The sequence below is a fragment of the Ambystoma mexicanum genome, chromosome 13, assembly GCF_040938575.1.
Source record: "Ambystoma mexicanum isolate Mex_15411 chromosome 13, UKY_AmexF1_1, whole genome shotgun sequence".
Classification (NCBI taxonomy): domain Eukaryota; kingdom Metazoa; phylum Chordata; class Amphibia; order Caudata; family Ambystomatidae; genus Ambystoma; species Ambystoma mexicanum.
Window position 1 is genome coordinate 833,786,272 of NC_090938.1, and position 26,511 is coordinate 833,812,782.

The window sequence follows — 26,511 nt, forward strand, 5'->3', positions numbered from 1 at the left end:
CATAAGGGAGTGCTTAAGAGCAGTAGGGAAAACTCCAGTGGCGAAGGAGAGGTTGCAGAGGTCGACCAAGGGTGGAGCAAGAGTCAATGTTGTTTAGGGGCTGTTTTATCACAATGATGGCTTAGATCATCCAATTTTGTACATTAGCCGAAAGCTCTTCCCTGGGGAAAGAAATGATAGTCATCGAGCTGGAGGCATAAGGTATCAAGTGGGCAGTACTCCATTTGAAGTACTATTTGCTAGGCCGTACGTTCAGATCGATTACAGACCATTCCCTGTTAGTTTGGATAAGTCCGCGGAAGGAATCCAACCCAAGGGTTATGCAGTGGTTCCTGGACCTACAACCTTATTTCACAGTGCAACACAGGAAGGGTCAAGATCAAGGCAGTGTCAACTTCCTCTACTGTTTTCCATGTGAAAACCCCAGGTCCAGCCCGCATTAGGGGAAGGGTATGTGAGGCACCGGAGGGCATCATCCTATCTACTCCCATTGGAACTTCCTCTCAGGGGGCCAGGGAAAGGCCATAGCTTTTGGATCCTGACCCTGGGGGTGGATAGGTGAGGGAGGATCACCTGGGTGGAGGGACCTTGGGGAGTGGGGAGAGTGTCAGCAGGTGAGACATGGTATTCCCTTTACCCTATGAGAATGAATCCTACCCTCCCCCTTCCTTCATAGGGTTGTCAGTCCCTATGTCTTCCCTACACACACACTATGACCCTCAATCGGATACCTTTAAGACTGGGAAGAGGTGACTGGAGTAATGCACACTTCTAGTCAGTTTCACCACTGCAGTACTGAGACGAGGAAGAGGCCTATGGAGGATCAGGCATGTCCAGTTAATTGGTGTAATGAGGGTCAGGCAAACTACTCCCACCTGCAACCTATTGGAAGGCTACAGGTGCTTAAAAGGAGGCCAAGCAGCAAAGCAGGGAGAACCTTCCTGGAGAGAAGGTGGCAGCTGTGTGGAGAAGAGCAGGATGGAGCAGCACCGGCAGAGAGGACGCTGTGTGTTGCCAGGGGAAGAGAGGTGGCACAACCCGAGAGGGCCGCAAGAGGACCCAGCAATTACCTGAGACGGGTGTTCCCAGCTGGGGGGCAGGGGAAGGGGCATGGAAACCTAACTGCCGCAGGACGTTGTGCAAAAGTTTGCCGACAGCGAGCTTTGCTCGCATCAGCTTCCGACGCATACCCAGGAGTTGAGAGAAGGACGAAGAACGGCAAGAAGACGCCCAGCGAAGCAGAGCAGCCCTGGTCAGTGCGAGACAGTGAATACTCGTACTGGGGTGCTCTGGGTGGAGATTTTGGACAGTTAATGTTTGCGAATGAACGAAAAGCTTATAAGAATGGGGTTTGGAACCCGAATGATGAAGTCATGAACAAGTTGTATTTTGGGGAAATACAGCGGCATATATTGAATACCGAACTAAAGAGAAGATATGGAAATCATGTGACATTATAGCACAAGTGGAAAGTATTATGTGCTATTGTGAAAGGAGTGAAACTTGCTAAGAAGCATTGAGAGGTAAAGTGAAAGTGGTCATGACTATTTATGAACTAAATGAAAAGCAAATGTGAAAGACGAGTTGTTGAACTAAGAGGGGCAAGGTGCAAGCAAGGTGGTGGAAGAAGACATACACCACAGAATAAAATGAATGTAAGACGCGGCAAAGCCAAAAGGCTGGAAAAAAGAAACCACAGCACATGTTGTACGGATACTGGTGCCAGATGGAAAACGGTGGTAATCAAGAAGAACTAAGAGCCTCACAAATTGTCAAGGGTTATCGGTTGCGTGATCTGTAAAGGGTGGATCGTGTGGTCCAACAACTGCACCTAGACCGAGTAGCCCAACAAGAGAAGCCCAAAGACAAAGGCGGTTTATATTCCTTTTGACTTGTATCAATTCAAAGTGAAGCTGACAATATTGGGCAAAGATCAAGAGACTTGAAAACTGTTGAACTTGGGGAAGGCAATGTTCCCCCCCTGAGATATCCTGGAATTGAGTTACTCTTGAGGAAGAGAACCCCACGTCCTCTTTGTAGAAGTATTTGAACTTGAGGAATGGGGAGCTGAAAAAAGCCTGAGCTGGAAGAACCTCAGAACTTTATTTTGAACATGGTTTCTTTTGGTGCTGCCCTGCCATCCCAGTTGTGAGGACAAGCATAGGTTTTGGACACAGACTTTTAAGTTGAACTTACTGACACAAACTAGACTGTCCTTAGTTTCTTTAGGTAGGGAAATCCCACCTTAGCATAGGGAAAATAAAGCCTCGATCCATTCTGACATAAAATAAAGTCCTTTTCGATAAGAAAGTGAATACGTTGTTTGTGTCTTGCTTCATGATGCCTTCACAGTACCCATTGCATTATGGTGTACCTTTGTAAATCCATATGGATGCATGCTATGGCAGCCGTGTATCCAGGAAGAAACCTTTAATGGAAGCCTCCTCTGATGACTGATGCAAGTTTTTTTTTAAAATATGATTTTTATTGTCATTTTTAGGTTATTACAACAAACATTTCACTGCAAATCAAATGCATAATGAACATTTCAACAATAACCCTCCCCCCCCCACCTCTCCCATAGCCGATAATCGAAAGTCAATTCCAGAATTGTCTTGCAGGTCCACAAGGAGCATTTACAGATTCGGGCTGTCGAATAGTTCTGTGCACACTTGGTCTTGGGCTCAACTTGGTGGCACCCCCTGGGGGGGTTGAGAAGACATGCCCTGTTAGGTGAGTACCTTTGGTGTCCCCAACCTCATCGTGTCCAGAGGCTCGGGCAAGGCCACAGGTTAGGGTTTCACCCCTCAGACCGAGCGCTCGTATTTTTCAAAAAAGGGGAGCCAGAGTTCCTCAATATTGGATCCAACTCCATATTATATATCCCCCGAACCTTAGTAACCCATTCCCTCTCCTCAGGCATATTTGGGTTCTTCCATTTTTGGGCCAGGCAGCTTCTGGCCGCCACAAGCATGACCTGGAGCATGTGACCCTGAGTGTCCTCCTGATCGTCCCCCACCTCGATCCCAAAGAGGAGCAACCAAGGGCATTGGGGTCTGTTGATTCCATCCACCCCCCTAATCCAGGACAGGACCTCTCCCTAATACATCAGGGCAGGACCACCACATGTGCATGTAATCAACCATTGCGTTTCGGCATTTCCAACAGTGAGGGTCGTAGCCCGGGATCATTCTAGATATTCTCTGTGGGGAGTAGTGCCATCTGTGTAGGACCTTTAGCGCTTGATGTCTATACTGGGGGGGAGGTAGTTGAGCGGTGGGCTCGGATGCACATCTTGGTCCACCTCTTGTCATCTATTGCCACACCCAGGTCCTTTTCCCATTGTGTCCGTGCCGGGGGGGATCCCTTGGTATCGAGAACAAGAGGAGTTTATATAAGCGGGATATCACCCCCCTGGAGCCCCGAGTGGAGATGATCATTTTCTCAAAGTCTGTTAGGTCCCTCCTAAGGGTATCTCCCCATGAGGGTTCTGAGAACTCCCTCGAGTTGGAGGTAGCGGAATGGCGACAGTTTACCCAAACCCATGGCCTCCTCGAGATCTAGAAGGGGCATGAAGGACCCCCCCCCACCCACAAATGGCAAGCTCTAACAAGGCCCGCTTCGTACCAACTCTGGTAGGCGGTTGGTTCTGCTATTTTAGCCAGGAACAGCGAAGCCCAAATGCAGCTCAACGGGGAGGGACAGGTTGTGAGCCATCTGAAGTAACTCCCTTCCTTCCAGACAGACCAGAGGACTCCCAGCACCGGGTGGTCGAGTGCCCGCCTGGGGATGCGTGCTCTTGGGACCCATAGCTTTTCATCAAGTGTGACTGGGGCAAGAAGTCTATTGTCCAGGGCCACCCACTGCTTCTCCGTCCCGGGGTTAAAATGATCAACGAGGATCCTCAACTGGGATGCCCTATAGTATGTGTCGAAATCCGGGAACCCTACCCCTCCATCCTCCTTCAGTCTCGTTAGGACATCGTGGGAGATTCTAGGTTTCTTTCCCGCCCAGAGAAACCTGAGCAAGGTACGCTTCATTGAATCAAAGAAGACTTTAGGCACCTGGGTGGAGAGCATCTGAAAGAGGAAGAGGAATTTGGGGAGTACTATTATTTTGATCAGGTTGAGTCGTGCCATCCATGAGAACCCTGCTGCCGCCCACCTCTCCATGTCTTTCTAACTGCTGTCCATAATGGGGTGAAGTTACACGAGAAGAGGTCATGCGGAATGGCTGGGATTTGGATTCCCAGGTGTCGGAACCCACCTCTCTGCAACTGGAAGGGGAGATCTTCCACGTATTTTACCTCAGTTTCCAGCAGTTGACCCCACATGAAAGCCACAGACTTCCCTAGGTTGACCTTGTACCCGGAGAGGTCACCATAGCGCGCGAGAGCCCGTAATACATGGGGGATCGTTTGCAACGGTTTGGTGATATACAGGAGAGCGTCATCGGCAAACAGGCTGATCTTGCAATGGGAGTCGCCCAACTGAACTCCTGTGATAGCTTCATTGTTGCGCACCGAGATTGCCCAGGGTTCCATAACTAGGGCATATATCAGGGGGGATAGTGGGCATCCCTGTCTTGTACCTCGCCCTAGGGGGAAGGACTCCGACGCCGTCCCATTGGCAGCCTCCCTAGCTGTGGGAGTGAGTACAATGCCGCCATCCATCCCAACCACCTCTGGCCCATCCCCACCGCAGACAAGACCTCCCCCATGAACGCCCAGCTCACCATATCGAAGGCCTTCTCTGCGTCGAGGGATAGGAATAGAGCCCCTCGTCCCGGGTTTCTCCTTGAATATAGCACGTGGAGGGTTTTACGCATGCTATCTGAGGCCTGCCTGTTTAGTATGAAGCCTGCCTGGTCCGGGTGAACCAGCGGAGGGAGGCACGATTCCAGGCGGGGGGCCAGGATTCTGGTGAAGATCTTAGCGTTGAGGTTTAAGAGGGAAATGGGTCTGTAGGAGCTGCACTCCCTTGGATCTTTTCCTGGCTTAGGGATTACCATAATGAGGGCCTGCAGGAAAGTGGGGGGGACAGTTTCCTTGTTTCGGATTCGATTGAAAGGTTTGGCTAGGGGCTCCATCAATGTGGGCTGAAATTGTTTGTAGAAATCCGCCATATACCCATCTCCCCCCGGGGCCTTACCCACCCTCAATCTCTTGATGGCTGCCTCAACCTCCTCAACAGTTACGTCTCCCTCAAGTTCCTGCAATTCAACCTCTGTTAGGCGGGGTAGGGGGTGCTCCTACAGATATGCCCGGATCTCCTCTAGCGATTCCCCCCCCTGTTTTGCGTAAAGGTCCCTGTAAAAATCTGCAAAGGAGCCTACTACTTCTGCCTTGTTGTTGAGCATGGTGCCCTCCCCGCCTCTAATAGGGCCAACCCTCCTCTCCAATCGGCATCCCCTCGCTCTACGCGCCAGTAACTTCCCACCCTGTCTCCCCTCTCATAGTACCTCTGTCGTGTATATCTCAGTTTCTTAACCACCTCCCCTATAAGGACTGTATGTAGGGCCTGTCGTTTCTCGCGCATTTCCGCAGGAGGGACTCCCTGTCGGCCCCCTCCTGGTTGAGCCTACCCCGCAGGGTCTTGAGGTCCGCTCGTATCTTGGCCTCAATGAGCCCTCTTTCATGTTTGCGCCTGGCTCCCTCTGCTATGAGGAGGCCACGAAAGGTGGCCTTTGCCGCCTCCCACACTGTCACCATGTCGGTTTCCCCGTTGTCATTTGTCCCAAAGTACGCCACCATTTCGCTTCTCAGGAAGTCCCTAAAGACTGGATCCCCAAGTAGTATGTCATTGCACCGCCAGTGGGTTGATCGGGGAGACGCGGGTAGCGACCAACCCGCCACCAGGAGCTCGTGGTCGGACCAAGTTATTGCCTCGACCCTTGGGGCTGTGGCCACCCCACCCCCCTCCTTTGAAGTTAGAAGCAGATCGATTCTGCTGTTGGTGTGGTGTGGGGGGGGGAGAATGTGTATCCCCCGGGTTCCGGGTGTGCCTCCCGCCAGACGTCCTCCCAATAGTGTTCTCTAAGGAGGGTTTGCAGCGACAGGTTGTCTTTAGACATCACCTTGGGCTCAACCCCTCGGGCCGTCCACCAATCTAGTTTGGGATCCATTATGAGATTAAAAATCGCCCCCCAGTATCATGGCCCCTTCTGCCCATTCATCCATCACCCCCATGATTTGGGTCAGGAACCTTATCTGGCCTGAGTTGGGTGCGTAGAGGGTGGCCAAAGTGATGCGCTCGCCTTCATGGGTGCCCTTGATCGCCAGGAACCTCCCCCCGAAGCCCCTCTTGGTTTCACTGTTTGAGAGGTGGAATGTTTTACTCAGGAGGATCCCCACCACCTCCTTCTTTGAGCTTCTATGGGAGGCCCAGAAGTTGGATCCGATTTCCCTCCCCCTTATGGGTGATTCCTCGCCTTATCTATAGTGGGTTTCTTGGAGGGAAAGCACCATTAGTTGTTGTTTGCGGAACATGTTGCTAGTCAGGGATCTCTTGTTTTGAGAGTTCAGGCCCTTGACATTAAGTGTGCCTATCTTGCCTTCAACCATTGTCGATTGGAGCGGCCTCCTCTTTCTGCCCCGTGGTATAATGCTGATGTGTGGTCTGCTGCAGAGTAAGAAACTCCAGTTCGTTTCGGCTATTCCCCCCTCACTCCCCCCGTGAACCCTTCGTATTGACTCCATTTTAACATTGACGTTGGTCATCCCCCCCCCTCTCCCTCTCGCTGGTCTTTCCCCGCCCACCCCCCTTAACACAGGCCCTCCCCCCCCCACCCCCTCCCCCCATTCCCTTGCATTGTAAGGAGTTCGTCCACGCCCCCCAACGAGTGTCGGGGTTGGTCAACGAACCCAGGAGGACTCTAACCCCAGCCCTGGGTATTTCTTGTGTTAGGGATTCCCATCTCTTAGATTCCATGTGAGTCGACCCCACCCGCTCCTCGGTGCGAGTGTCCGGGGTGGAGTTTTAGAACTATGAGCCCCTGCGTCAACCTGTAACTTCAAACTCGGACCTCATGTGTGGGTCAACTCAGCAAAACCATTAACATTTAACAAACTTCCGCCCGCCAACCTGGCGGGCCAATCGTTGCGCCAACTTGGCGCCCGGCCATGGCCTTCCGGGCCCCGGCCCCAAGTTCCAACACTGTAGAAACCTGGAATTAAGGGTGGTGCAGTCATGATTTTGGATGGTCCTCGGAGGTCGTGGATGGGTGTCTGGTTTTTTGGAACTTGCGGGTCCCCTTGACCTTAGACTTGCCGCTGAGCTTCCCCTCAGGGGGTCCCGGGTTCCTCCTTCTCGGCCGCCAGAGTGGCCCGCTCGGTCACCCAACAGATCATCTGTGGCCCGCTGGATGTCCTCCTCTGACACCAGGTGGTGTCTCCCCCTGCCATTCAAATGACAGATAGAAGGGGTGGCCCCAACGGTATCTGACCCCCTTTCCCTGCCACACTTTTTCCTCATTAACAGGGTGAGGGCTGATAAGTCCTGAAAGATGGACACCCTAGAGTCTCCATATTGAATGTTGCCAAGGTTCTTCACTTTCTCCAGAATTTTAGCTCTGTCCTTGTAATGGTGTAGCCGAGCCAGCACCGAGCGCGGACCTCTGCCCCCTTCACCTGCCCGGTGGACCCTGTCGAATTTGATCTCGCCCTCGGCATCCTCCCCCAAGACGATCCTTACGATGTCATGTACTTTGCCCTCAAGGCCTTGTGTGGTTTCGCTCTCAGTCTCCACCAGTCCGAAGATGCGCAGGTTATTCCTCCTCTCCCTGTTTTCCATATCGTCTACCTTAAACCGGAGTTCCTCTTCACGTCGTTGCATGTCTTGGAATCTGGCTTCCATTGGGGTCTCGAGGAGTGCTGTGGATAGCTGGTTGTTTTCGACTCCCTCCATTCAGTCCTCTAAAGTAGTGACTTTGGTTGTGAGATCGGCCAGCTTGGCGCCCACGTCGGTCCTTATCCCACGGATCTCTTCCAGGATCATCTGAATGTTATTTTGGATGGCACCTAGGTCGGGGGGCAGATAGGCCCCCGGCAGCCATGCTGCCCTCGGTGGCCACAAATTGATATTTGGCAAGGGTCTCTTTCCAGCTCATGGGGCGCTCATTCTGGTAGGCTATTGTTGGCGTCCACTGTTTAGCCTGCAGGCGTGAAGGTGGAAGTGCGTTGTTCGTAGCTATTGGCCCCGGGGGTGGATCAAATGCGCCCGGAGTAGACGGGTGCCCCCATGGTGGTGATCTCTGGGTTCCTCGGCGAGAGGGCCCTGGGTTCGAGGCGGTGGCAGCAGCACAGCCCAAAGCCCTCGGGTGTGGGGCGCACCCCGGATGGTTGAGCGGGGGGTCAGACGTGAATAGTGTCCTCTATGATACCCCTCGCAGCCAAGCCTTCTCAAGTAGCACTCCCCCGAGGGGTCCTAGTCCTGAGGGGTGAATATGGGGGCATTGGCCCTGGTGGCCCCTCACCTGTAACATGTAACCTCCTGTGTCCCCCAGTTTGTTGGGACGAGGGCGCGCTCCCACTAGGGTCCCTCTCCTTCCTCTGAGAGAACTCATGCAATAGACCAGGGAAGGAGGGGATAAGGAAATGCTTCTGTCTTGAAGAGTATAACACGTGTAAATGTACATACTTGCTGAAAGAATTAGTGTAGTACCGATCTCTGTGAAAGAAAAAGTTAAAGTGTCCTTAAGTTATACTTCCCTTGAGTTGCAGTCTGCCCTCTAAAAAGTAAATGAGTTGCTTTACTTACTTTGAGTGGCGTTTCCCCCTTCTGAAAAGAAAGAAGTGTTGGTACTGTTTTATCGTTGCTTAACTGAGTGAGTGCAAACGCTTACCAATAGGGTTTACCTACCTTGAATAAGAGTGCATTCTTCTTAACGTGTCCCATAGGGTGTTACTTTCCCTGATCTGCTTCATACAGACCTAACACAGTCCTTGGGTTAATACTGGTCTTGAGTTGCTTGAAGCCCCTCTTAAATGTATATGGTTCCTTACTTACCTTGAACAGTTGCAGCTCTTCTAAACTTGTAACACTGGGTCGTGCCTCCCCTGATTGTGCTTAGAGATTTCCAAAATAGGCATAAGGTCCATTACTTACCTTGAAATACCTTGGGTCTTTCTTAAAGTGTAATTGGGTTTTACTTTCCTTGAATTGCTAAGTGCATTCAGAAATAGTTATTGTATGTTAATACTCGTCATTGAGTAGCTTAACCCCTTAAGTGCCATGGATGAGTATGCTCGTCATTTTCGTATAGACTGTATTAAAGCTCAGCATTTACACGGTTAAGGCTTGACCAGAAAGAAGAGTGGTTTTTTTACTAACTCTGAACTTAGTTTTAAAAAGTAATTTTGCAAGGAGTATACTTGTAGCAGAGTTGGTTTATTAACCGATTTCTGTAACTGAATGTCACTGCATGACTGACGGGGTCTACTACCCTTGAATTACTGTTTGTAATTTAAAAGTATATCTAACCTGGTTTAACTCCCCAAGAATAGTCAATTGCATTCTGAATGTGTAATAGGTTGGACTTACCTCGACTACTGATTATATTTATTTGCCCAAGATTTATCAGGGCCTACTTGTATTAATAAACCATTTATTTGTTTACAATACATAGTGTTTCAGTGTTTCTTTGGACCATATGTATGCTACAATTTCTTTGTACCAAGCTGCAGCCCTCTCTCCCTCCAAAATAAGCCTGGCTGCTCTTTCTACGCTACCAAACGTTCTCAGGTGGCACAGCCTTATATTAAGAGTAGAGTCTTGTACTGCCTCAGAAATATGGTTTTATGAAGCCCTCAGTAGGACTTTAGAAAAACTGTCCCAAGAGAAAACCTTATGGAGCCGCAGGGGTCGTAGCCTAGTCCTTTGGTGTATGACTAGAATGAAGTGACATGGGTGAGGGTTTACCATCAGGGAAGTCCACTCCCTCGTATAAGGTACATTTAACAAACAGATGGGGCTGCACCCTTGTAAGTGCCAATGTCCACAATCCTTTATTCTTACAATGGCTCAAAGATAGTTTGCTAAAGTTTACGCTCACCTTGAGTCCACTCGGGTCGATTGATTTCACAGCGAGAGACTGCTCTGGAAAGGAGGAAATAAGAAAGTTAAAAAGATACACTGCAGCTGAGGTGGGCCATGCTGCTCCAGTTACAGGCTCACTCTAGCCAATGTACTTACACCCTTTAACCACGTGGAAGATGTGGCACTTGTACCAACCCAGTGTTGATTGCCCATGGACATGCCAGTCTCTATTTCTTTAGGTCTTTAATCACCGAAGCTTTGCGGTGGATCTAATTATTTAAACACTGCAGCTTGCCAGCGCAAAGGTTCTGTATGAACGACTGGAGGCATGTGGCAGACGCGGGGAGCATTTAGTGTGCATGTGCACAGAGGCTGCGTGCATGGAAAGGGAGAATGCCATTCTTTATATTGCGCTCTGCATTTCAGGAGATTAAAGACCTAGGAAATGGCATGTCCTTGGAGGGAGGTTTCCCTTAAGGCCCTGTGGTTCAGGGTCCTCCGGTCTATTAGACTGACTCGGTACCCTGAAGCTCTACACTGGTCAGTTGTCACATAGCAACCCAGGCCTGGTTTCAGGCAGACTACAGTTCTGTGAGACCTAGTAGCCAAAAATGTCACCCTCTCCCATTCACAGAGGGGCAAGGGTTTGTCACGCGACTTCTCAGGTCTTTGAGGCAAACGACTACAACCTCCATCTGCGGGGTTGGGGGGAGGAAGGGTCCCAGTCTGGTAAAATTGATTCGAACATGCAGAGCCGGTTAACACCACTGAAAGCCACAACCAGCCGAGCCACATGACTAACGGAGAGGATACCCGCTGTGATGGTTAAGCTACCTTTGGGTTACCCCTGCCGAAGGGGGAATCCCTCTCCTAAAAAAGCAAGGGGCTGAGCCGAACATACCAGCTAACTTTCACCATGTGCCTCTCCGTCTGCACTAGTGCTCCAAAGGGTTGCGTTCAACCATCCAACCAATTTCTTAGATATCCACAACCATTGTGACCCCCCTAAAAGCAGGTTTGCCCTCCAGTCAATTCACGGAAACTGCTCTCATTAGCACTCCAACTTATCCTCTACCCCAATCCTCCTTAACCGGACTGCTGCCTTTGGCACGGTCGATCACTCTGGTCTCCTTAATACTCTTCTTGGGATTCACATTAGAGCCCTTGCCTGGATTGAATCCTACCTTGCACCTCGCCAATTCTGTGTCTCCGGAGCATTAACACCTCAACTCACTCCAACTGTTGGTGTTTCACAAGGCTCTGTCTTGGGTCCGCTCCTCATTACACGCTGCATCTCTGCTCTTGGGGCAATCTTCTCCTCCTTTGGATTCTCCTCCCAGCACTTCACAGACGATATGCAAATCTCTCGCCCATCTCTTCCTCTACCTATCCAGTTCCCACCGACACTCTCCCCTTCTGTACTTTAGCTAGAAACCTCTGTTATCTATGACCCTTCTTAACTATCATCTCCAAAACTGGAACAGCAGCTCGCCTCAACCTCCTAAATATTAGGAAAATCAGGCACCTCCTCCCTTTCAACACTACCACTCATCTCTTAACCACTCTGGTCATCTCTAAACTGGACTACTGTGCCAGCACTCTCTTTGCTTTCCCCAACTATGCCGTTTGTCCTCTCGACAAGATCATTAACTTGGCTACCAGGACTCTCTTTGAACTCCCTCACTTCACACCTACTTCCTCGCACAGTCAGCAGGCTGGATGGGCGACTATGGAAAACAGGGACAGGTTTACATTGCTTTGCCTGGTTCACAAATCTATCCACAGTAGGGCACTGCTGCAGCTATCCAGGGCAAGGCACCGCTGCAGCTATCCAGGGCAAGGCACCGCTGCAGCTATCCAGGGCAAGGCACCGCTGCATCCATCCACGGCAAGGCACCACTGCATCCATCCACGTCAAGGCACCACTGTACCTATCCAACTCTACAAGTCTTTTTGTAATCTGCGCTCTGCCTCCTAGACTATCCTTGTGGCTACTCGTCCGCCCTGTGCTCCCTCCTGCTGCTTCTCTATTCTTGCTGCACTTACATGGAATTCTCATCCCCCGGACATCCGATAAACAGTCCACACAGATTTGTTCAAAACCAAACTGAGTTACCCTCTTAACCTACCTCTCATCTGCCTGCTAGCTAAAAATGTTCCCTCACCTCTAGCCCTCACTACCTCTGCCTCCACTCAATCACTTCATCCATCGTGGTCATGTCCAGAGCACGGCTGGCCATACCGCCTACCTGCACTTGGGGGGTCTGCAAGGGAGGGCAGGAATGCAAACTGATGCGTTTATTTTCTAGGTCAGTCTATGAATATACAGAAGGCTCTGCACCCTAGCACTGAAACATCAAACTACTTCTCACGCATCACACTACTTCTCATGCTGTACCTGTTCCGGGAGAGGGTTGCACCACACTGCTACTACTTCCAGGTGGAACTGTTGCTGCCGCTAGAAAGGAGGTTACAAAGAATTACTAAACCATACAGCAGAACAGATTCTACTACACCATACAGCAGAACAGATTCTACTACACCATAACAGCAGAACAGATTCTACTAAACCATACAGTAGATCTTCTAAACCATGGAGCATAACAGATTCTACTAAACCATGGAGCATAACATATTCTACAAAACCATACAGATTTACAGATTCTACTACGCCATACAGCAGAACAGATTCTACTACACCATACAGCAGAACAGACTACTACACCATACAGCAGAACAGAAGAACAGATTCTACTACACCATACAGCAGAACAGAAGAACAGATTCTACTACACTACACAGCAGAACAGATTCTACTAAACCATGGAGCATAACATTCTACTAAACCATACAGCATTACAGATTCTACTACACCATACAGCAGAACAGACTACTACACCATGCAGCAGAACAGAAGAACAGATTCTACTACACTACACAGCAGAACAGATTCTACTACACCATACAGCAGAACAGATTCTTCTACACCATACAGCAGAACAGATTCTACTACACCATACAGCAGAACAGATTCTACTACACCATACAGCAGAAAAGATTCTACTACACCATACAGCAGAACAGATTCTACTACACCATACAGCAGAACAGATTCTACTACACCACACAGCAGAACAGATTCTACTACACCACACAGCAGAACAGATTCTACTACACCACACAGCAGAACAGATTCTACTACACCATACAGCAGAACATAGTCTTAGTGGTGCTCAACTCGTCCAAATGAATGGTATTTTACTTTATGCAAATTTGAAGATGAAAGGCTGAGTTGGTTCAAGGTAGCATGAAAAGGGTGTGTCCGGCTTTTGGATAGGAGCCCAACTTACTAAATGAACTCCCTGACCGGGGCCCAAAGGCAACTTCTGGAATGGAAGGAGCTATTGAACTATGCAAGTTTATAGAGGGGGCAAATTCATTGAAATGGGGGTGGGGGATTCCATTTCAGAACATATATTCTCACAGGAAGACTTTCCAAAATCTCCTGGGGCGACTGTTCCAGGTGTGGGTTTATTACACTTGTAAGGAAGGCATGTTATCAACAGCAGACACAATAGAGCCACATTTTTTTTTTAAACATGATTTTATATTTGATACGGTTGGGAGAATTCCTAACTGGCCCTAACTCTAGAATGGGAGTCGCCTCGACGATAAAAAATAACAAACAAGTCCAAGTCAGTCTAGTCAAAATAAAAAGACCTATACTAAAAAAACAAAACTAACCATGCCCTCCTCCTCAAATGACAAAGGTGTAAAGGGCATACAATACAAAAAAATGGTGTCTTAAAAGAAATGTCAGAATGGCATAGGTAACAACTCCCTTACCCACGCCCAGAAGCACAGGATAAGTGCATGGCACAGTTCTATCAATCTGGCACAGTTTGTCTTACTGTTACAAGTCAACAGTTCAGGCTTCGGTTTCAAGCTTTTGACAGTTCAACAAATTCTTTAGGCTTCGTCCGCCTTGCCACAAATGCACAGTTCAACTCTTACTTTACAACAATTCAACACAGGGTTCCTCTGCCGGGCTCGAACCAGTCTTTCTTTTCACAAACTTTTGTAATTTCACTTCTCACATGGGTCTCCCTGTGCCGGGCTCAAACCCTCTTCTATTTGTGGGGTTCCCTTCCCCACATTTCATTTCATACAACCTTTACCTGTCGAAGACTTTCGAAAGTGCAAGGATTTTACGGAGACCTCTGCATGACCACTTCCACTGGTCTGTAAACAATTTGACAATCTTCATCAACTTGCAACACCAATGCTTCTTGGTACTTGTAGTTTCTTGGAATTATTATTTCTTTATTTGCCCTATTGGCTTATTTAAAGTTCATATACTTCAAGTTTCACTCAATGAACTTTCATTGGGGATCGCAGTTACTTTCTTGCCTTCCGTTCCATCACAACTACAAACATTTCACAGAGACTTTTGAATGGAAGATTCCACCTTGCAGGACCACTTGTTACTTTGTGTAGTTTCATAGTTTTATCACAATTCAGCAATTGCTTTTCCATTACTCGTTTTATCGGCACATGCTCAACCTTCAACTCTTGTTATAGTTTCATTTGCTTTTAACACAATCTGGTCCTTTGTTGCCTTTGATAACTCATCAGTCGTGTTAACTGAATTTCTTTCAACGCCTTTCATGTAGCAGCAGTCAAGGCCTTTACTAATACCTTCACTTCTCCTGCAGACTTGGTTGTTAACCCGGGAAGGGAGCGGGCCGCATTGAAGCAGTTTGAAGATATATCCTTTCTTCTCACTCGGTTTTAGTCTTGGAATGCTCACCTGACTCTTGTTCTCCGCAACTGCCGATCAGCCCCGTGGCCTTCCAACTTAGATAGCGTGGTTCGCATCAGCCCCAGAAGAGCTGCTCCTTCTCGTATCCAGCCTTGTTCGCAGCGTGTCTGTGCGCAACACCTTTCATCCTGACGGGGAGTGTTAACAAGTGGCACGTGTGTGCAGTTAGGATTACGTGCCTGAATCGGCCTGGTTTCATTAAAGGGACAGAGCCATTGCAAGCACCTAGGTTGCGAAATACCTGCTGGTTTTTCACACACTATGTCTCAGCAAGTACCCTTAACAGTTTAATAGAGAGCACAACTAGAAAGGAGAAGGTAGTAACAGGTGTATGTAAAGCCCCTTCTACCTAGGCTGTATGACAGGGCAATAGAGAGCCCCAACTAAAAAGTAGTAACAGGTCTATGTAAAGGAACTTGATACGGTTAGTGGGATGGGGATGGTGGACCACCCCCACCCCTGGGTAGGAGACCTGGGCATATGGGAGAGACACGTTATACCCCAGAGGTGAGGGCCGGGGGTGGGGCAGCTGGGACGGCCTCCATTGCTGACCCCCTGAACGTGCCATGAATGGAAAGACTGGTACCATTTTCAATCACTGAAAGCTCTGCATTCTGGCCCAAGCTAGCTTTTTAGTGCAGAACTACTAGGACCATCACGTACTGCTAGTGTGCCGGCAACTTGCCAACAGCTTCTGCCGTCTGTGCTATGCAAGAAGCATTACTCAGAACAGCTTGAACTGAGCAGCGGCTGTGCCAGGATCAAGCAAAGAAAATAACCAGACTGTTCAATTTGCTGCACACCACAGGGGGGCGGGGCTAGGAGGGCTTATATAGCTTTACACCTTAATAGCCGAGCCTGAGGGGGGAAAAGGTAGCATTATATTGGGCCCCGAGATGAGGTGGAACACACCACAAAGAGGAGTGAGGTGGGGGCTTAAGGCAGTCAGGAATTTACAGGTATAACAGATCCATGGATGCTACAGAGAGCGAAGGGTGTGTGGTGAGGTCAGTGGGTGTGGAGGTGGATGCTACAGAGAGCGAAGGGTGTGTGGATGAGGTCAGTGGGTGTGGAGGTGGACTAAGACCTGGATGATGGATGGAAGGTGGAGCGGGGCTATGGAGACACTGGAGAAGTTGCATGCGAGTGTAGGAGAGGTACTATGTGACAGTGGCACGAAGCTACACTTGCGGCAGTTTAAAAGATTGAAGAGGAATAGGGGAAGGATGTAGAGAGTGAGATTAGAGAGTTTATTTATTTATAAAGCGCTCCAAACTCAAGGGTATCTGGGCGCATTACAAGAATTTTCAGTTTCTTAGTTACATTTACATATAATTTTGAGTTTACATTAGGGACAGGGTTACATAATGGGACTGGGCCATATAATACTTCCATGTGACATAATAAAAACATAGAATATATACAAAGTAAGGTAATTTACAGTAATACAGGCAGACAGCAGGGCAGGTGTTGTTGACAAGGTCCTAGTTGCCGACAGCTATGGTTGTGGTGAATCTTTGGAGGTGAGCCAGAGTTTGGTATTTTTTCTGAAGTTCTAATAGGATTGGTCAGCCCTTAAGGCAGTGGGTAGGGGGTTCCAAAGTTGGCCCGCCATGACGGGAAAGCTGCTACCGCCTGCTTTTTTCAATTTGAACCTGGGGACTCAGGCAGAAAGAATTTGCAGTCCTCATGGGTTGTGTGGAATTATTTTTCATGAATGTTTCTATAAGGTATTGAGGGGCCGAGTTGTTGAGACATTTGTATGTACCATTTTGAGTTGTATTCTGTCTTTAATGGAAAGCCAGTTATTACTCTGTCTGACCTCTGAAATATGTTGTCTTCTGGAGACGCTTAAGGCTGTTCTACGTGCGTTATTCTGAAGTATTTGGAGTTTATTGACAATATATTTGCTGGCACCTAGGTACAGTGCATTGCAATAATCAAGTTTTGAAAGTATTAGAGCTCTAGCCAGCGTAATGCAGCTTTCTGTGGAAAGAAAGGGTTAACAGGCGTGGATCAGCTTGCAAGTGTAAGCTGTCGCCGACGCCGTGGCACTGACTTGTTTGCACAAGCTGAAGGCAGAGGCCAAGTAGAAACCCAAGGTTTTTACCTCCTTGGCTACCTGGATGTCATTGCCATTGATGTTGAAAGAGAGGTAGTGATTGCTAAATTTCTTCTGATTGGCTGGTGTACCTAAGAGCAGTAGCTCGGTCTTCTCATCATTCAGACATAGACCATGTGAGGCCATCCAGGCCTGAATGATGAGATACATTTCGTTAACCAGAGCCAGATCCTGGTCGTAGTTGCCTGTCAAAGGTATGAGGAGCTGGGTGTCATCTGCATAGTTAGTGTAGGTGACACCCAGATGGTGCAAGTCATCAAACAATGGTTTGGTAAACACAATATACATCGTAGGAGATCCACAAGACCGTTGCGGTACTACGCATGTTATGGGGATAGGATCTGCAGCTGCAAACTCTCATAGATCTGTTATTCTAGAAGGATTGGATCCAGGCCGTTGCTTCTGTGGAGAGGTGGGCCGCTGTTAAGTGTTTACAGAGCACCTTGTGATCAACCAGATGAAAAACGGCTGACAGATCTAATAGGGGTAAGAGGGCAGATTTCCTTTTGTCTTTCAGGTCATGGATCTGGTTCTTCAGGTCAATCAGAGCTGTTTCTGTGCTATGTTTGGGTCTGAGGCCAGATTGTCGAAGTCCTAGTAGGTTGTTGGTCTCCAGATACGCCTGTATCTGGATGTAGGCTGCTTTATCAATGATCTTCAATAGAAAGGGGACTGTAGTGATAGGTCTATAGTTGGTGGGGATGCTAGGATCCAGGGATGGTTTCTTTAATAATGGGGAGTGCCCATGAGTTCTTCAAATTAGTGGGGACAGTGCATGTGCGGAAAGACAAATTGATTAAGGTGGTGATTACGTAGGCTAGTTCTCTGGCAGCTTCTTTGATTGTAGAAGCTGGGCAGATATCTCCCTGGCATCTGGAGGGTTTGGGTAAAGCTATATTTTCCACTTCTAGGGGAGATACTTGGGAAAATGTACATCGCTGAATAGGTTTAGGGGGGGGATAGCGTGGGATTTCAAGGTGTTTACTGGAGTTGGAAGGTTTTGTTTTTTAGTAGCTATCTTAGTTTGGAGAAGAGAGATTTTGTTAACTAATGTCTCTGTTATCTTCGTGCACCAAGTTTTGTCCTTATTGCAGTTATCTGTTAGGGGGGTAGGAGATTCCTTAAGATGACAGAGTTCTCTAGAACTGGCTTTATCAATCCTATCGTTATAGGTGTTGTGTTTGGCTAGCAGAATTTCTGCTTTGTAGTAAGCTATGATTTTGCGTATGTTATCGTTGTTGGCTGGGGTAAGGTTATTTTTCCAAGTGGTTTCCCATTTTCAGGTGTTTAGGTGTGCTTTAGGTTTCCCTTTGCGCAATTTTAGAGGTGCGATTTTGTCTAGGGTGAAAGTATTGTTGTACAGTTCCACTAGTGCTGCCGGATTGGAAGGTTGTTTTTATTAGGACTGCACAATCTTGGATCGTGAAGGTGAGTAGAAGAGGATCAGTCCAAGGGTACGTTTCAATATATGTTATAGTAGTTACACATTTACAATCAGCTGCCCAGTCTAGGGTTCTATCTTGTGTAGGGTGAAGAACTCTGTGTCAGGCCAAGTTTAGCCAGGGAGTTCGCCAGTGCAAAGGCAGGTTGTTAGGGTCATTAAATCCAAGATTAAAGTCTACTAATATTAGGATTTGCGAGGATGGCTTAGTAGTAGTACATAGAAGTGTAATTACATGTTTCTCAAAGGAGCCGATAGGTCCAGTCGGTCTGTAAATCAAGTAGCCGGTCAGATAGCACAGCGAGTAGAGCGCTCGCTTTGACATCGGTGCAGAGTCTGCTGACGCAGGTTCGAATCCCGGCAGGGCCAAACTCAGCCTTTCATCCTTCCGAGGTCGATAAATGAGCACCACACACCGTGGGTAATAAGCAGCGCTCAGATGCCCAAGGGTTCGTAGTGGTATATGAATGAAATAGTGCGGGAGTTGGTGAGAGGATGTTTAACCGTCAGCAATTCGCATGACGCAACGGGGGAGTGTGTGGAAATTCTAAGACTCAGAAGGTAGAGAGTACGTTTTGCCTACTCTAGAGCCAGGTCTGGCGTTCCTGACTGAAGTGGGGCATGGGAAAATTAGGCAGCAGTGTAGGGGAGACACTGAGTCACTGGGGTGTTGGCTGGCCTACTGGGAATATGTCCTAGTAGGCTGACATGTTGAATGCGTTAGTTTCTTGCAGGGTTTTAGTAGCTCCGATAGTTGTAGGAGTGCTCATAGGTTTCATCCAGTTCACGCCGACGGCCTGAGTTGACATAGTGAGAGGTCCTCTATGTGATTGGGAGGGAATCTTAGTGAGTAAATGCTGGGTCTACACCTGACAGGACGGTAATAGCGTTTAAGCAGATGATAATGGTGGCATGCATAGTAGTTAGCAGACAGGTGATAAAGCACTCCACAGGCTTTTAATGCAAGGGGGTCACGCTGGGCTTCCCCGATCTGAGGGATCATGGTCAAATACTGAGGCACATATATGGTAGTTAATATGGGATGCAACTGTCAGCAATTGGCAACCGTAGCAAACATCCCCAGGCGGATAATAAAATAGTGGGCATTGGTAATTGGCATTATGATAGGTGCTAGCATGCATACATATATGTCAAGTCTATACCTCGAGTCTGGCTAAACCAGACCTAGTAGTAGATATTTAGATCCCCCAGTAGAACTGTAAAAGGACAGTCATTTAATGATGGGACTGAGGGGAAACTAGGGCGAACATAAGGTCATGCTCCAAGGTAGAAACGGCAGGCTAGCGCAGGCAGAATGACGTTTCATGGCAGATAGTGGAGTCTCGTGGTGGCAGTGGCCTCAGTGACTAGGGTCTTGCTAAAGGCTGTGCAGAAGCGCTCATCAGGTCGGTACAGAACAAGTGCCGCTAGCCTTTAGCTGGGAAGTGGCAGGCAGGATAGAGCCAGTTAGTTCCATGAAAGGCAGATCTACTGTTCGGAAGGCAGCTGGGCCCATGAAAGAGCAGCTTCCACGGACGGTACGAGATCCGCATACAGGTACATGGATGGTGGTCAGAGTGTAAGAGAAGGGTGGAGACGGGAAAGCAAGCTGTGGGCAGTAGGAGGAGACCAGTGGTGAAAGGGAGAGAGGGGGGGGCGCAGGAGGGACAGATTGGAGGGCACAGACAGTAGTGGGAGATATAGAGTAGGGGATATGGTCTGAGGACGGGAGGAAGGGGAGAGCAGAATAAGGAGACATCAGGGAGAGGAGAGAGTGAAGGAGAAAGCGGAGTGATCACGTGAAATCATGAACACCATTTGGTAACAAGTAGAGAAGGGTAACCTTAATCAGGGCTTTAAGTGGGGGTAAGAAATCAAGGGGGCCCTCATTTGGGGACGTGGCTTGTGGGATGGACGTGGCCTAAAAAAGTACACAAACCACAGTAAGGTATGCAAACAAATATATAAATGTAAGTATTTATATATTTGGATGAGTACCTTAGTATGGTGTGTGTAGTATGCAAGCCATCTTTTATAAACATAGAAATATGTAACATATTCCTATGTTTATAAAAGATGGCTTGAAAAGTACGCACACAAATATATAACATTTGTATATTTGTGTGCTTATTTTATGGTTTGCGTACTTTTCAAGCCATCTTTTTTAAAGATTTCTATGTTTAGGAAAGACGGCTTGAAAAGTAACAATTCAATCCATCTTTTATAAAGCTTCCGTCAGCATAGCTTTATAAAAAAGATGGCTTGAATGTGTACTTTTCAAGCCTTCTTTCATAAACCTCGAAATATGTCACAGAGTCTCCGGGTTCGCCGAGGGTTAAAGACGCCCCGGTGACCTGGGGAGCGGAAACTAAAGGACAGTAACTTACTCTGGTGGCCTCTTGCGCAAGGGGTCACCAGAGTAAGTTACAGTGACTGTCGGACGTGCCAGCCAGCCACAGTTGCGGCTGGCTGTGAGCTTGCTTGACTCAGTGTGGGCACCTCTCCCAGTGCAGCTGCGGCGGGATAATGTGTCCCGCGAATGTTGTGGTGGGACTGGGCCCCCGGCTCAACCCCACTTTTAGGAGACAGACGTGCTGGTCTTGGCTGGCCCCGGCCCACTTTAAGCACTGGTTAATAAATCCCAGAGGGGGTGATATAGATAATGCCTTGTTGGGGTTACATATTATTAAAGTAAGCACTCTGAACTTCTTGTGAGGTCACTTGGGCTGGGATCAAATGAGATCACTTCATGTGATGTCATGTGGGGGGAGGAGTTTCTCATGGGTCATGTGATGTGACGTCCATTACCCCAGGTATTTTAGTGAAGTTACATCTCGGGGGGGGGGGGGGGGGGGGGTTCTCCATGGCTAGTAGTTCTGGTTGCGAGCCCTGAATGCTCGGGTAACTCCTTGCCCCCGCAGCCCATCTTCCCCCTTTTTAGGTGCATAAAGCGAGCAGCGCTAGGAAGCGGGTAGGGGGAGAGGAGGTGCTCTCTCACCTGGGGTGACCGTCAGCTGGATGGCGGAGATGATGGCACCCCTAGATTCCTCCATCACCTCGTAGGTGCCGGCGTCGCTGAGGCCGATGGCGGTGATCACGATGGATCCGTTGCAGAGCCTCGGCTGGACGCGGCCCGTGAGCCGGGAGTCGTAGCAAGTCACGGCGCCTCTCAGGACACCAATGGACGAGTGGGATCTTGAGCCATTGATGAAGACCTGGGCAGCGGCAGAGGCGGCGAGGCAGAGTCGGGAGCCCTCGGGGAGGGCCACGGGCACCGGCGGCCCACCTGCTGGAAAGAAGGGGGGTATGGTTAAACATCACTAAGCGACCCCACCTGCCAGGAAGAAGGGGGGTATGGTTAAACATTATTAAGCAATCCCACCTGCCAGAAAGAAGGGGGTATTTTTAAACACCACTAAGCGACCCCACCTGCCAGAAAGAAGAGGTGTTATGGTTAAACATTATCAAGCAACCCCACCTGTCGGAAGGGAGGGGGTATGGTTAAACATCACTAAGCGACCTCACCTGCAGGAAGTAGGGAGGGGGGGTTTGGTTAAACATCACTAAGCAACCCCACCCGCCAGAAAGAAGGGGGTACGGTTAAACATTACTAAGCGACCCCCGCCTGCCAGAAAGAAGAGGGGTTATGGTTAAACATTATCAAGCAACCCCACCTGTCGGAAAGGAGGGGCTATGGTTAAACATCACTAAGTGACCCCACCTGCCAGAAACAAGGGGGCTATGGTTAAACATCACTACTAACTAAGGAGTTTCTTATATAGCGCAATCACTCACCCAAAGGTCTCAGGGCGCTTACATGAACATATACAGACACATAACAGTAAAAAAGCCAGAAAGGAGAGAAGTAGCCGCTGTGAGTCATGGCGACTAACAAGTCCTGAGGGGTAGCCAGTGATCTTAAAGCACCAAGTGGAGATTAGACATCAAAAAGAAAGGTCTTAAGACGTTTTCTGAATTGTTGCAGTGTGGTGGACTGTGAGATGAAGAGGGATTGTGTTCCAGTTCTTTGGACCCCAGGCCACAAAACTTGCTTCACCCATTTTCTTCAGGAGGGTACGTGGTTGTGCCAATTGCAGAAGACTGTTTGAGCATAGCGTACGCTTAGGAAGCGCTATCTGGAGCCTAGTTTTTAGATAATCCGGGGCTTTGCCTGAGAGGCATTTAAAAACTATTACTAATCCTTTGAATTTAAGCCGCTGCTCAATAGAGAGCCAGTGTAACTTATTTCGATGCTCTGTAATGTGAGTTTGACGACCTAGGCCACATACAGCTCGAACAGCTCCGTTCTGTATAGTTTGGAGACTCCTAATGTTTCTATTAGAAGTGCCTAGCAGGAGGCTTTTGCAGTAGTCCAACTTGGTAGGAACTATGGCTGCTGCAATGGATGCTCTATTGGCGTCGGACAGATATGGTCTTATTTGCCATAGGAGATGTGTAAAGAAGCTGCATGATGACATGAGGTAAGATACATGCTTCTGAAATGTAAGATGAGTATCAAAGTAAACTCCCAGCGTCTTTACGGAATCTGATACATGAATGTTGTTACCGCCAATTACGAAAGCTGTGTAATTTGGGTCCATGTTTTTATGCCTAAACGGTGTACTGATAACCAGCAGCTCTGTTTTTTTTTATCATTCAGGGCAAGAGAGTTAAGAGCCATCCATTTTTGAATGGTATCAGATTTCATTTACAGTAGCCAAATCATCCTTGTAGACCCCAGATAGTTTAATCACTATCTGCGTGTCGTCGGCGTAATTAGCAAATTGTATGCCCATTGATTTTAGCAGATACATAGGCATTTGATGTAGATATTAAAAAGTAGTGGGGATAAGCAAGATCCCTGAGGGACACCACATGTCACGGGAATTTTTAGAGATTTAAAAGATCCCTTCGCGACACACATATTCCTGGCGACCATCACTAAGTGACTGCACCTGCCAGAAAGAAGGGGGGGGTATGGTTAAAAATTGCTAAGTGCCCCCACCTGCCAGAGAGAAGGGGGTATGGTTAAACATCACTAAGTGACCCCACCTGCTAGAAAGAAAGGGGGGGGCATAATTCGTAATCCGGGGCCACCACGGGAAGGCGAGAGTCCAGTCCCTCACCCACTGTCACACCCGCCCGCCAACTGCCCTTGCAGATTACAGCACTGCCAAGTTTGAGGGGGCAAGGCCTCCCGGCCCAGCTCTTGCGCTGCACCCGCAGGAGCGGCTGGACTCGCCTGGGACGCGGGGATCTCTCGGCCCACACCTGGTGCAGCTGCTGCAGAGGAAGGGGTGGTCCTGGAGCAGGAACCCGGTTCATTCCTGGCCGCGACCAGTGGTCGAAGTGGGCGGGAGCGGTGCTCCTCTACTTTTTTAAAATCAAGTTTTACAGCTCCTACACTCTTATTTTAAAAAGAAATCGTTCTGAAATGGTTTCGTTTTAAAATAAAAGTGTAGGAAGAAGCTGAAACCTGCACTTTAAGGGACTGCACTGGACATTCCCTTAAACAGCAGGTGCATGTTTTTGGGGGTTGGAATTGGGTGTGGGAAGGGGTATGGTGATGGGGTTTGTGGGGAGTGGGGGGCAGGCCAGCAGGGAACACAGTTCCACTTCTTGTTTTCGTACACCTCGACCACTGGCCGCGACCCTCTACTCTGCAGGGCCCACAGAGGCCTCCAGACTGTGCCCTTGACGCCCTCCGGCGGCCGCGCCAGATGCCCCCAAGCCCTGGAAAACACTTCAGCCACCACAAAATAGCGCAGGTGCCACAGCAACCAATCAGGCCTCTCCAAATCTGCCTCCACAGGTGGCATCTGGGTTTACAGGCACTCGGGCCGGTCTGTGCCCCGAGGCACTCACTGGTGTCAGTGGGGGGGCTCAGAAGCCTTTGAGTGAGTGTTTGGTGCAGATAAATGTCTTTGCACACACGCCGATACTTACACGAAAGGGTGCCATCATGTCTGTGCCTAAGAAACATCACATGCACGGACCAGCCCCTCCCCACGGATGTGAGCGGACATATAACAGCGTCACATGTTCTCTCACATCTTAAGGGGGGGGAGGTGGCATGTCACACTTCTATACGGAGACGTGAGGGAGGCCTTTCCTGAAAGTAGCGGTGTGAAGGGGTGCTGTGCTTTACTTCATAATCTACACATTTATGCAAGGACTGTGTATGTAATGTATATAGGACTGAGTATATGGGGAGGCTGAGTGCATGATATAAACTGAAGCTCCTTCTCCATAAGACCAAGACCAGAAGGTAAGTAGTTCACATGTAGGTTTTATTCTCTTAGTTAGTAAGTCGAGAAAGCACTGGGACATCCATCTAGCCCAGCAGCTTAGGTCCAACTGACACCAGTAGAACCCTGCACACCAACCATACCTCAACATTCCACCAGAGTCCCAGTGACATCACCACACCAACACTCCACCTAGAATGTTAGTGACATCACTACCATCACAACACTCATAGCCATAAACAATCCCACACAGATTATAACATATGTCCCTCTCTTCAACCAACACAACATTCATTGCCATAATCATGACCAGCATAGATTATAACAGTGCACCTGCCAGAAAGAGGGGGGCGTTAAACATCACTCGCGCTCTGAAACACCTGTGTACGGGCGCGATATAAATGAAATATCATTTCATTTACCACTTCACTTGCCAGAAAGTAGGGGGGCACGGTTAAAGATTAGTTAAGGCCCCCACTTGTGACGCAAAGCCCCCCTGCCCAGCTCTCGATCTGTACCCGCGGGGTGGCCGTGGGGGGCGGAGAGGAGGCTCTCACCAGGTGCACGGGGGTGTCCCGGGCCGCTCCTGGCGCAGGTGCTGAGGAGGAGGGCCGCGAGGAGCAGCGGCATCAGGGACTGGGCTCTGCAGCGCATCGCCGTCCGGCAGCACGTACTGCACGCAGCGCTCTGCAGCCCTTTATAAAGGCTTCAGGCGGGAGGCAGGATAGCATGCAACCCCACCACCAATGTCAGCTGTTAGAGGGGAGGACTGGGAGCCTCTGCCACACTCCCTACTGGTGGAAACGCTACCGGCTGCATGGGCCACTCCCTCCAACTCTGCCATTCTCTTAAACCACAGGGATATGAAGTTTGCACAACAACCCAGGAGGAGAAGCATTTAGTGGTTCTTGCAAGTCAAGTGTGAGGTAGAAGGGAGCCCACAACTACTGGTGCTACGATACAGCAGTTCCACTCTGACACCCAGCATCCACCCAGCACGCTCACAAACCTTCTCCTCAGGAGGGGGCCGGGGGGAGAGGGGCAATAGCTTACTGTTGCGGGTTGTGCATTTCAACGCTGGCTCTGTCGTCGCTGCAGCAGGACGAGGCTCTAGGAGGGAAGCAATGAAGAGAGTTCACAGCTTAAGAAATGCAACCCCCCCACACCCTTCAATAAACTGGTCTGATCCCGCCCCCCCTTCAATGAGCTGGTCTCACCCCCCCCCCCCCCGCCCTTCAAAGAGCTGGTCTGATCTCTACCACGCCCTTCAATGAGCTGGTCTGATCTCTCCCTCCCCCACACCCTTCACTGAGCTGGTCTGATCTCTCGCTCCCCCAAAACCATTCACTGAGCTGATCTGATCTCCCCCACACCCTTCAATGAGCTGGTCTGATCTCCCCGTACCCCACACCCTTCAATGTGCTGGTCTGATCTCCCCCTCCGCACACCCTTCAATGAGCTGGTCTGATCTCTCCCTCCCCCACACCCTTCACTGAGCTGGTCTGATCTCTCCTTCCCCCACACCCTTCACTGAGCTGGTCTGATCTCTCCCTTCAATGAGCTGGTCTGATCTCTCCCTCCCCCACACCATACACTGAGCTGGTCTGATCTCCCCCTCCCCCACACCCTTCACTGAGCTGGTCTGACCTCTCCCCCCACACCCTTCAATGAGCTGGTCTGATCTCTCCCTCCCCCACACCATTCACTGAGCTGGTCTGATCTCCCCCTCCCCCACACCCTTCACTGAGCTGGTCTGACCTCTCCCCCCCACACCCTTCACTGAGCTGGTCTGATCTCTCCCTCCCCCACACCCTTCACTGAGCTGGTCATATCCCTAGTTCCTG

At 49.2% G+C, this 26,511-nt stretch overlaps 1 protein-coding gene across 3 annotated transcripts in view; it reads right to left on the reverse strand.

Annotated features, from left to right (window-relative positions):
* The window catches only part of LOC138522088 (uncharacterized), an 89,179-nt gene that overhangs the window by 57,127 nt on the left and 5,541 nt on the right, over positions 1 to 26,511 (reverse strand). For 2 of the 3 annotated variants that reach the window (XM_069635335.1, XM_069635334.1), the window contains exons 2-5: positions 25,721 to 25,777; positions 21,418 to 21,708; positions 12,433 to 12,492; positions 10,051 to 10,094 (exon numbers count right to left, since the gene is read on the reverse strand). In XM_069635335.1, the coding sequence (XP_069491436.1) occupies positions 10,051 to 10,094; positions 12,433 to 12,492; positions 21,418 to 21,708; positions 25,721 to 25,777 (452 nt within the window). The remainder of the gene's footprint in view (positions 1 to 10,050; positions 10,095 to 12,432; positions 12,493 to 21,417; positions 21,709 to 25,720; positions 25,778 to 26,511) is intronic. The other variant, XM_069635336.1, reaches the window with a different exon arrangement.